The sequence below is a fragment of the Thamnophis sirtalis genome, unplaced genomic scaffold (assembly GCF_051295495.1).
Source record: "Thamnophis sirtalis isolate CommonGarterSnake01/CBP01778 unplaced genomic scaffold, rThaSir2_p1.2 scaffold_1, whole genome shotgun sequence".
Taxonomy (NCBI): Eukaryota; Metazoa; Chordata; class Lepidosauria; order Squamata; family Natricidae; genus Thamnophis; species Thamnophis sirtalis.
The window spans coordinates 88979360-88992197 of NW_028261381.1; the positions used below are offsets into that span (position 1 = coordinate 88979360).

General features: G+C 35.6%; 1 protein-coding gene across 4 annotated transcripts in view; it reads right to left on the bottom strand.

Moving 5' to 3' along the window:
* Positions 1–12838, bottom strand: part of ELP4 (elongator acetyltransferase complex subunit 4) — a 135736-nt gene that overhangs the window by 51537 nt on the left and 71361 nt on the right. For 2 of the 4 annotated variants that reach the window (XM_014071894.2, XM_087718703.1), the window contains exons 8-9: positions 7919–8027; positions 4392–4498 (exon numbers count right to left, since the gene is read on the bottom strand). The exons of 1 other annotated variant lie outside the window; for it this stretch is intronic. In XM_014071894.2, coding sequence (XP_013927369.2) covers positions 4392–4498; positions 7919–8027 — 216 coding nt within the window. The remainder of the gene's footprint in view (positions 1–4391; positions 4499–7918; positions 8028–12838) is intronic. One more of the 4 variants, XM_087718712.1, reaches the window with a different exon arrangement.

The window sequence follows — 12838 nt, forward strand, 5'->3', positions numbered from 1 at the left end:
GAAAGGATTTGAATGTAGAGTTCGTTATATTTCTTCCATTCAATTGTGTCCTATTCTTAGAAACTGCCTGGACAAATCTCTGAAGTTTTCTTGGCAAGATTTTTTTCCAGTGTGGTTTGCTATTGCCTCCTTTTTAGGGCTAAGTGAGCCCAAGGTCACCCAACTGGCTCTGAGCCTGAGGAGGAACTAGAATGCAGAGTCTCCTGGTTTCTAGCCAGAACCCTTAACTACAACACCAAACTAGAGGAATGAGAACAAGATTCACAGAATGATTGACATTCACTTTATAGGGAAAAAACAACAACTGAGAAGTTTGTTCTCTGCCTGCCTTAGGAAAGAAAAAAAACCCACTTCTTTCTTTGACCAGAGGAAGACAAGGGGAAGTAGCTCTGTCTCTTTTTGGGAAGAAGAATGCAGGGAGCAATCATTCTGTGATATCCCATGAGCATCTTTCTCTATGAAAGGGACAGGAAAAGATTATTTCCTTCCTTCTCCTCCAAAAAAAAAAGATGCTTCTTCTTGGGAAAGGTGGTATTTCCCTTCTCCAACGTCCTACTCTCTGTATTCACTTACATGTATACAGTATGTTGCATGACTTCTTTTCATGAATCTTCAATATACACAAATGGTTGAAAAAAATAAAACCACTATTTTATTCCAGGAATTTATATTTGATATTTTTCAACTTTGTACATTATTTTGAGACTTTATATACAGGGTAAAATGGAACTTAGACAGAAATAAAACACAGGTAATCCTCAACTTACGATGACATTTCTGTTACTAAATGAAGAAGTGAAGGAGAGCGAAAAAAATATACTATGGATACTAACAGTCCACAAAATATTTTAAAAAATGGAGAGGAAAAATCCATTTCTCCATAAAATGTAACTTCTTCCTTAAGTGATAAAGACAACGAAAAATCTGTCACTGACTAACTTAAAATTGAATAAGATTCATAAACATATAGCATTTATGTGTCTTAAATCCAAGGCTGGTTGGCAAAGTGGGCAAAATTGCGAAGTATAGGTATAAATAATTAGATTATTGCAGGATCCAACTTAGGTTACTCAAATGCCTTCATTAATAATTAGAACATTTCTTTATGCATAAGCATGGTCAAAATTTGAACAAAGAAATGTAAGTAATGGCATAAGCCCATACATGAACATATATATATGTTCCTTTGGAATGACAAAAAAACAAGTATTCAATACATAAATTATGTTCCATATACTTTCCTGTCAGAAAGGTTTGTCAGAATAAATAGCATGGCATATACTTAACTGAAAAATTAAAAAAAATATTTTAAATGTTTGAGGAACTTATCTAATCAGTAAATTTTGGGAATATGTCTAGTCATGTAGCCATCTTTTATTCAATCATCAGAAAATCAAAGGCAAATTGGCATGACTCAACCCAAACTTTAATACCGCATGATTATGTTGTATAAGCTTGTTTTGTGTGATGGCTGCTGTGGTTTTTACAGAGAGATTAACAACCGGACCTAAGCTGGCCTTCAAACCTTGCCCTGCTGATGCCTCAAGCTCTTTGAAGTCTGACCATCCTACCTGGCAAAACAACAGTGGGAACTAGGCTGGTGTCAGATCTAATCTAGCTGCTTTTTTCAGCATAGCTAACGATGGGGTACACTAATTGGCCCAATTGCGGATTATACTTTTTGCTACAGATTCAAGACAATAATTTAGTCAAATGATGGTCTTTATCTCCTTCTAATTAAGATTCCAAAGTAGGAAGAAATAGGATTAGACAACGTAACTTCAAAACTATGAGCCTTTTTGAAAAGACAGGCACTTAAGAATTTCTCTAAGATTTTAAAACATGCAATGAAAGAGCAGGTAATGAAATGTTAGGTAAATGTTTCACTATACACAGTTATTGTGCTAAAGATAGTCAATACATTGTATAAATTATAAAAAATAAATATTGATTTATTTATTAAATTTTGAGCTCTATATGTTGCTCAAAATGTATACACTATAGATAAATATTGAAAGTACTTTTTGGTTAGATTTAGTTGGATTTTTAAAATGTAAATATTCATATTATGTATTTAACATATAAAATATTAGTTAGAAAAGAAAAATCTGTTAATAACCAGTGCTAATGGTCCAACAAAAAGGAATTGTGAAGGAATTCCCCTTGCAAAACTTGTAAAGCTACAGAAAATCAACAGATATGTTGATAAAAAATAGATGAAATTGTTCTGATTTCAAATTATGAATTCCTTTATCAGTAGTTCTCTAATGTTGTTTTGAAACACACACACACACACACACACACACACACACACACACATACACACACGGGTATAACAAAATGACTGTAAATATATTGGACATTCTTTTTGAAAACTGTCCTTCAATCAATCCTACATTCAAGATTTGTTTGAAGAACGTTTTATGTAACTTTCTGTGTGTTAGGCATCTATTTAACAAGTCTGTCTTGAGATATATAATTCATTGAGTTTCATAGTTATCTATTTTAAAACATGATTTTATTTTTTTCCTGTTTTTATTATTAATTTTAATAATAATCTAATCAACTGTTTTGTCAGTGCATATTTTCCTTTCCTTAGTTTCTTCAGAATGGTATTATAATTTAAAAGCAAAAGCAGAAGATTAGCAGTGTAAGGCAAGATGGTAAATGCAAAAAACCTGAAGAATTAGGAAGCAATGTTTTTCTCTTTTTAGACAGGAAGCAATTTGTAAAGAACACAGTCTTTACAGGGTGGACTGAAATTATTCTAAAAAAATCATGTGCGCTTCTGTAATCCTTTTTTCTTAAAAGAAATCAAATTACTTTTCATCCCCTTTGGCTACTTTATTTTTTATTATTGTGAACTATTTCATTTGAAAATTATAATAACAGGAAATAGTATATAGATTTTGCTAACAGAGTTAATGTTCTGATCTGTCTATATTGCAAGGGGATTCCCCCCCCCTCCAGGTCAAAGTACAATAAATGGGAATTTTTTATAGCAGGAACATATTGTCCGTTTTCTGTGTCAATGAAAATAATTCACCTTTTCTGAATTTTAAAATCTTGCATGAACACTAAACTCCTTTATTCAACTGATTGAAAAGAAGAATAGTTTTTCTTAATGCAATGAAATAATATTAAAGTGGATTGTACTAATACAGTGCTTTATGTCATTAGATGTATTCTTTTCTGAAAACTCACAATTACACAGAGGAACAACAAAGTCTTTAAAGAAAAACTTTTGCCTTCAAGTAGCTTCTGAAGCCAACATTTCTTCAAGTTGAGAAACTTGAAATACTGATGCAGAGATATCCTGGTAGAAAATCTGGCTCCTTGATTAACTATTAACTGCTTTCAATAGGGCTAGATGATTAAGGACATTGATTGCCATTATTAGGAGGAGGGCACTTTAATTTGTCACTTGATGGGCTCCTTTCAACAATTTATAGGTTATTGCAACACACAATTGTGAAGAGACAGTGAGAGAGATGTGGAGGAGGGGCATTGGAAGAGAATCCTTAGGTTACCTTATCAAGTGGCTAGCTAAAGAGGGCAGAGGGTCAAATAAGGGCCAAAGTGGTCACTTAAGGGTGAAATCCCAAACACCAAAGCAGTGCCAAGCCACATTGACCATCATTTGGTGATGAAGTTAAAAATATGCTAATATATTGGTGGTAATTCTTCCTTTTATGGGTTCAAGCAGTTAAGGCAAGTGGCCTGCTTAACAGCTTTTCACTTGAAAGAGATTAAACTAAATGATTTGTCAGGGCTGCTTAACTGTTTTATACCTTTGTCTAAAACCTGCAAAGACTGTACTGGTGAGGATTCCTTCACTCCCAAAGCAACTTTTGTTTTCAGCTTCTGGATCTACTTGGTTAATAAATACATCAACCCTAATTGATGTCTGCCTAATAGTGGTCTGCTCTTTAGCAAGACTAAAATGAAATAATCTTTTGCATTATAGCTTTCTGTGTAGACTGTCTCATGGAAGGTCAGGGGGGAAAAGTTTAAATTTGGTAGAAAATTTACTTAAGAACATTAATGTAAATGATCCTATATTTAAAATGACATGGAAGAGTTAAAGGTGATTCCAGTAATGCAAAGGAAATTGTTTCTGAATAATGAGAAAGACATTTATCCCTCATGCCATGCTCAATTTTAGACAGTATTGCACATTAACATCCTAACTGGAGTAATAACATCTAGGCACTTTCCCACTTAACAACACAGCTAAGAGCAAATCATTAACATTTAATTAAATATGCTTCTGACATCTTTAGAAATATGTATGTCATACTTTGTTACTGCAGGTTGTGGCCTACTTTTTAAACATTCATGGTTAAACATTTAATACATTCCATCTTTCAAACAGTATTCCATAGTCTTACCTCAATAGCAAACAGCTTCCTTTTCAATTTAAAAGCCAGGTCCTTTGTGTTTGATACATCACAGATCAAGCTATTAAGCCGAGGAATTTGGTGTATGTGAACCAAACCTTATGGAAAGGAAAATATTAATAAAATGATGCTATCCAAATGCCTAAATTAAAGTCTTAAATAAAAAAAAAATCCAGTATATTTACACACACTCGTCCTCCCCCTTTAAAACTGGAGCTTACGACCAGAAGCAATGAAGCAAGCGATACGATTATACAAAAGTAATCAAGCAGAATAAAATAAACAGAAATCCTTGTGTGAGGAAAACTAATTGCACTTTGGTACAAAGGTACAGATGTAAAGAGGGATCTTAATACTTGTCAAAACTACAGCCGGTTTGTGTGTGATTTTCTCTTGTATTTACAGTAAGCAAATATGGCTATCACCTTGCATGCTGCCCACGGCACCACTGAGTGATCTTTATTTTATTAAATGCACCAGTAAGCAGCCAGCAAAGCAAAGCTCATAGGTTACTGATAACCACTGAAACTGTAATGAAAAGTATTTTGTTTTGTACCATGATAACTATTTTTTAAAACTTGTTTAGAAACCAGAATAGTAAAACGTGCTGTTGGATAAATTTTAACCACGTTATAAATACAATACACATTATTTTCTGCAAGCAAGACATCCGTTGAGTATGTTGGAATTTTATAACAATACTAGGCACACTGCAAGCTCTGCATTCTGTCAGTTGAATCTCAAGCTGATTTCTTTTGACAAGGACGCTGGACGGATTCTAGGAAGCTTAATATAGACTTTCAATAACTGGTCTTTTTCCACAACAATATTTTATGAGAGACAACAGTAAAGTTTTTTATATCATATTTTTAAAGAATAAATATTGCATTTTTGCAATTCAAATAGTGTTATATCAAATCATTCAAGATTAAAATAGACAATCTTTCCAACCAGGAAAAGTATTTAAAGATATACTAAGTTTCAATATTTTAGAGAGAGATTAATAAATATGCCTTAATATAAAAAGTCAGAACACTATTGAACAAATATTACATTGTTTCAAAATAATGTGGAAAATGCAATAATCTGTATTTTTCTTAACTGTAAGAAAACTACATTTTTGCAAAACATAATGCAAAAATAATATATAGGTTTAAATATATGTGGCTTGATTTGGTATTTACTATGTCTTAAGACAAAATAAAACCAAGAAAATAGTCCATTGTTTTCACTTGAATGACCATTATAAGTAGACTGGGCCTATTACTTGAAAGTAGGTCATAATTACTTCAGTAAAACTAACAGTCCCAATATGAATGTAGCCTTGTATATTTGAACACTACTAGCATTAAGCTAGGTCACTCACTGGTATTTTCTGGGTAACTGTTGACTCTCATAACAAATTACATTTCAGCTTTAAAAAATGCTTACACTTTAGATTGGGAGATAATGGCATAAAAAAAACATTTGCAAAAGATACAATTGTCTTATTTATGCATTTTAAACTTTTCTTCAATACAATAATTATTACAATATAGCAAAGGTATGTGAGAAGCACAGATATGATTAACACAATAACATAAAATATAATCTTCAGTGTCATACACTTCCAATATTCCTATTTACTAAAGATTATCTGTGTTCTCTGTTACTTCTCACCAATGAATCAATATCCATATTTTATTTTTCAAGAAATCAGGATTTTCTTGTTGTTGAACTTGCTTAGTTGTTATTAAATATACTGAACTTTACATGGACAAAATTGTATTACAATTTTTGTAATACAATTGACTAACAAATTGTATTTTAGAAAGAAATATTAAAAATATCTGTAAAAAGGGCTATATATTCTTGAAGGACTTGCTCAATGTGTATAGGGTAGGCACACTAAGACAGAAACTGGTTCTGAAACTCTTCAGAAGTCTTTCAATTTTGTTCAGTAAAATGCTGGAGGGATAAGCATCTTATCATATTGTTCAAAATTGTACAGTGTAAATGGATAAGCTATACATGCAAAACAAGTAAAAATCTATAGTTAAATGTTTTCTCTTTATAAGAATACTGTAGAAATACAAATGTATTTTTAATTGGGTGCAGAATTATTCAAATATTTAAAATAAACTTGTTAGAAAAATATATAGAAAAATAGAACTGTTAAGAAAGAAGACAATTTTAGAGAACACTATAAAAATATAAAGACATAGATTTTCTTATATATTTTATAGAATATTAAATATGAAGTACCATAGATCTCTGCAAGTGAAAAATATATTTTTAGTGGTTTATTTATTTTGTATCTTATTTAAGGGATTGTATTTCAAAAGGTTATCTTCCTCTATATGACAAAGTAGAATCTATGCTGAAGTAAATTATGGACATCTATACATCCAAATGGATGTTCTTATGCAATGCATAATTAATTACATCTCTGCTTTCTTACAATATTTACTGAGTATTCAGATTTGAATCTAAATCTTTTGATTAGACATTTCCATAAAATGAAATTAATTTCAATGCCTAAACGTCAATTACAAGGGCTAACTTTCAAAACAGATCTGAAAAACAGCAACTGTGGTATAATGATGCGATTTCCCTCAAAATTTTTAGAAGCAATAAAAAGTTATAAAAAACAGAATAATTTAAATAGGGAGAATGATTATCAGCTGCCATCTACATGACAGTAACTGATTAGTTGGGGACATTCTGCTCCTCTGAACATAGGCAGTATATAAGCACTTAACATCTGTTGCCGAGTTCAGTTTCAAATCTGAAAGAGGTGCATCTAGCAAAATGTCAGCCCAGATTAGTTGGAAGTAATTTTTATCAATAAACTTTCACTGTCTTTTAAAAAACCATCTAAAATTAGGTTCTACGTATGTTTACAAATATTTGTAAAATTAACTCAGTTTTTTTAAAAAAAATAGTCTTTCAATTATAAACCATTAAAACAATGGAGAAGCTAAATGTTTATAACAGAGATACATTTATAATCATGTTCATACTTCTGATATTCTGATAAACGTAACTTAAAATCAATAATTTGAAATAATCAGAAATTAAACTCCCCTTTGTACTATATCATTTATCTGCCTACCCAGTGAAATATATAACTCTTCTGCATGTCCTCTATTTATAACTTGGAAAATCAAAATATTGATTTAATAACAATTTTAGATCACTGGTCAAATGATTGCCAAAGCTTCCCTGCATATGAATTTCTCAAAGGCTGTTTCTTGAGATGTACATCTGATTGAGCCATGCCTTGGTAATACAGCTTGACAACATGTAAGGAGTTGCCATGTTTCCTTAGCAAACTTAATGCATTGTAGTAAAAAATAGTGTAACGTTTAGTTTGCAAGATGAACTAAGATTAACTAAGAAGTGATTTAAAAAAAAAGAAAGAAATCAAATACTACTTTAGGGCAAATATTCCAATTGGAGAATAAATGCCCTTAAAACGCTTTAAAAAGGCTTTCTGCGGGAGTTGGAATAGTGGTATTGCTAAGGATAGAACTCACCATGATAATCCTTGTATAATGGATTGGTTTCTCTCTCAGACCCGATAAATGATTCAAGCCCAATTACTGTATCAGACAAGTGGGTAACACGTTCCATAATTGCTTTATTCTGTAAGACATGGGAACAAAATACACAACCTAGATGATTAAAAGGCAATTAAAATTCAAAAAATGTAGACCTTTGAACTTCTGGGGAAGAAATGGCAAACTGAATATGAATCTGCTAAAAATAGAGCCAATGATTGCTGCAATGAAGAGCCAGTAAGCAGATAGGTTCTTTGTAATTTCTCGCTGGACAAGGAGAGGACTTGAGATTGCCCACAAGTGCTCCAAACCAATCACTTTTGGAGATTGTTTGTTAACTGCATTTCAGCTATGAAGAACCTTTGGATTGACAAGTTTTACAGCAATGGATGAGCTGTCTTCACCCCTTAGTGAAGTTTGTTTTAATTTATTTATTTATTAATCTAATTTATACAACAGCCTATTCCATGAAATGCTTTTAATGCTGTAATTGTAGTTTTCAATAAAATTATTATGAAAAAATGTAGACTTTTGTTTTTTCTGTGACAAACTGAAGCAAAATAGGCAATTAATACCTGTCATTGAAAATTTGACTGATAAACTATGTGGATAAGTTTGTTCTTCCCCATTCCAGTATAGAATATTCCCAAACAATAGTTTTTATAAATTTTTGAGGTTTATTTTAAGAACTTTTTGGGCACACTGATTTGGACTGGATACTTGATATGGGAATTTACAATATGGAAAGCAAAATGCCTTATCTATTTATCTGATTTGATTTCAACATTGCCTAATTCCAAAGCAACATTGGGCAGTTCACAATATACTAACAAAATGCAGTAAGATAATGCAAATGCGGTAAGGAAAATAAGATCAGGTTTTGATTCCCTTAAATCCAAATATACAAATGTGTTCTGTAAGTTGCGGATGGAATCTGTGATAATGTACAACCTGTGATAATACAAGTTTCCCTGAAAATACAACATGTCCTGATAATAAAGCCATGTCACATTTTTTGGGTGGGCAAAAATGTAAGCCCTCCCCCCAAAATAAGCTCCCTGGACACGTCCCCTCCAGCCAGGCAGAGAGGCACTCATCGACCTCGCGGTATCCCAAAGGCGCCAAGCCGCAGGAATGGAGTAGGGGGGAAAGGCTCGCGTTGCTTGGTGCCTTTGGGATACCGCTACTTCAGTGAGTGGTGCTGTGCCCAGCTGGAGAGGGGGGTTGCCGGGTGGTTGCTCGCTTGTGAGCGGGCTCCCGAAGAGCTGGGTATAACCTCAGGGTCGAACAGCTGTGCTGCGCTGTTGCAGCAGCTGGGCAGTCACTCGGCAAACTCCCTTTCCAGCCAGGCAGAGCGCCATTCACTGACCTAGGGGTATTGCCAAGTCACGTGAGCTTGGTGCCTTCGGAATGCCCCTAGGTCAGTGAATGGAGCTCTGCATGGCTGGAGAGGGGGGTTGCGTGAGCGGCTTTTCCACTCCCCGCTCGCATGACTCCCAGGTTCACAATGACCTTGCCTTACTCTCTCTGCAGAGCCAGGGCATCTACGCTACTGCCCGCTGCTGCATGGCTTTTTCTGCAGCTTCCAAAGCAGGTAGGATGCCGAGTCTTCCAGAAGTTGCCACTCTGGGAATACGCTCTGGGAGTATGCTCTGCTGGCAGCCAGCCCACAACCATAGAGAGTACTCCCAGAGTGGCCGCTGCCGGAGACTCGGCTGCGGATCTCCAGAGTTTGGAATCCAGAGAATAGGTTATGCTTGGAGTGCCATGGTGGTGGCGGCGCCCTGGCCCTGCAGTGAGACCTGGGTCAGAGCATGTGAGGCTGGGAGGCACATGACCTGGGGACGGAACAGGCACTTGTGCAACCTCCCTTTCCAGCCAGGCAGAGCGCCATGCACTGACCTAAGGGTATCCCGAATGCACCAAGCCGTGGAAGCTGGGGGGAGAGCAGAGCACCATGAGGCTTAGCACCTTTGGGATATCACTGGATCGGTGAGTGGCGCTCTGCCTGCTGGAAAGGGGAGTTGCCGTGTGGCTGCTTGTGAGTGTGGTCACCTCATGGCTGGTATGTAGTGCTGCTGCGACAGCGCAACACATCCGTTTGCCCCTGAGGCTGTGCCTGGCTCTTCGGGCATCCGCTTGCAAAAGAGCAGCCACACGTCAACCCCAAAACAATAAGCCCTCCGATAATAAATCCCAATCAATATTTTGGGGGTGAAAATAAGAAAATCCTGCATTATTTTCGGGGAAACACGGTAGGAAAAAAATTGTTTATTCCAATTCTCTGCCTTCTTCAATAATTAGAAGAGAAGTATAGATACCTAGCATTTCATATAATAAAATAGATCACGGAATCATATAATCGCAAAATAATAGAATATCAATCACAAAGCAGCTGACTTAGTCAAAAGATTTATTCATAATATAAGGAAATGAAAGAAGAAAATAATTTAAAATGATGAACTGTATTATAAAGAAAATTTGATAAAAATCTGGAATCTTTTAAAAACAAGAATAATTTGCCAATTTCACCCTTAAGTCTACTATCAAATGTCTTTTATTTTAGAGGCAACTACAAGCAGCCCCAGGTTAAGAATGTCTGACTTAGCGATAACATGTACTTACTTATTACTAAAAATGGAGGATGGCATTCTCCTTCCTTGACCCAACAAACCACTGAAGTCGCACAATGTTTTTATGAACTACTGAAACAGCATGTTTATAATATACAGCCTGTTTTCAGCTGTTTATGAAAACATTACATAGCTTCAGCAGCTTGTCAGCCTGAGGAAGTAGAACACCATCTGCAATTTTTAGTAACAGGTACATTTTCAATTACAAAGATGACACAACAACAGGACTCCTTTTAAAAAATGAGGAACTCAAGCTATGATGAAAGGAGAAAAATTTCAATCAAGTCCCTTATTGGAATCTGCAAAATAAAGAATACCAAACTGTTACTTGAGATCAGATTAGCTAGTAAACCAACAATATAAAATATATAAAAATCCTTATTGTCATAAAGTTGCTTAATAACAAGTTTCTATAGCCATGTAAAGCTTTCCAAAACTTGTCAATAAAGTTCTAAACAAGTAAATGTTAATATTACTCATTAATGTATTATATATTCACTCTCTTTTGTCTCTGTGCTGTTAATGAGTTTATAGATACTTTCCTAGTTTTTATTCCCAGGATTGTGGAGAGACAGTCACCACTCACTAGAGGTGTAAAATGTAACCCCCCCCCTTTAAAAAAAATAACAGCACAGTTGGGGTGGATATTTCTTTTTGTATTATCCCCCCCCCCCCGACTTAGATCCAACTGTAAGCTGTGGAGCCCCAGGAGCAAACTCACAAGGGTGCTGCAGGATTATTTAATAAAAGGAATCTTTAGTAAATTCACGGCAGTGTCTCGGTACACAGTTTGGGGACTGCTAGGTGCACTATGAGAAAGTTTGGGAACCACTTGATATTTACATTTTAAATCTTTTTCTTAATGTAACTGCTATTTAGTATGCTCACTGAAGTGAAGATGACTGTAATGCTGGGAAAATGTAAACTCTTTGATGTAGGTCAGATCAGGAAGAAGACAATGCAAGGACTACTGGAAGTTAGCTTTATTTTTGAAGGGTATAATAACAGAACCTTGAAAGCCTGTCATAGTTTACCTCACTCCGTTCTTATGCCATGCAAAATCATGGTGAGTTTAGTCTGAGTCACTTCCTAATGCTTACTTCTGGTTGTTTAGGGTATGAGCTAAGAATAGGTGTTAGAAACCCACTACACCTAACTCTGTGGAAGTTATGATATAGTAACACTTAGGCCAGTGAGTCAATGTCCACCAGATTGCCAGGAACAAATCTGGTGCCAAGCTTGGGATTGAAATGGCATTGGTAGCACTTTTGGATAATCTCTGGTATGGGCAGGATGGGAGTCGTGCATCCATGCTCGCCCTACTTCATTTCCCTGTGGCTTCATACTATCAACCATGGTATCTTTCTGGATCAGCTCAGAGGACTATGGAGGTGGCGCAGTGTTGTGCTGATTTGGCTCCTTTCTTTGAAGTCAATTCCAGTCAGTTACAATTGATGCTATGCTCTTGGACTCTAGTATATTTAGTGCTTCGGGATCCAGTGCTCTGTTCTCTCATATTGAACATTTACATGAAACACTGGGTGAGCTCATCAGTCGCTATAGGATGAGGTATCATCAATTTGATGATGAAACCAACTATCCATCTCTTCCCCTAAAGGTTGTGAGGCCTGGCTGGGAAACATCAAGCTTCAACTGAACTCTAGCAAAATTGAGGACTTTGATTGGGGTCTGCTGGTTCTAGAACTATGGTTTGTTTGGTCCTCCTTGACTCACATTTTCTGCTTGAAGTGGCAGATGGCAGTTGTGACTAGGAGGACTTTTGCACAGATTCATGTTATGTGTTAATTGTGTACTTTTCTGGATCAGAAAACCTTGACCTCCAGATTGGAGTACTGTTGTAATGTGCTCTATATGGGACTGCCACTGAAGCTTCAGTGGGTTCAGAATGCAGTGGCAAAGTCATTATGCATGTTCCCAGAAGAGCACATATTATACCTCTGCTACACAAACTGCCTTAGCTGCCAGTCTGCCTCAGTCTGCCAATTTAAGGTGCTGGTTTTAATCTTTAAAGCTTTCATGCATAGAACTGGGTTAGCTAAGGAACTGCCTCCCATTACATTAGTTCTGCCAGACAAGATATGTTGTGGGTACCATCTCTCAAAGATCATATTTTGTGGGTTCCAGAAGGTGGGTATTCTCTGCCATGGCAACTGCCAAATGGAATATTCTCCCTCCTGAAGCCAGGTTAGCTCCATCCTTATTATTATTCCAGGAGTACCTCAAGACCTGTTTATGTCCTCGG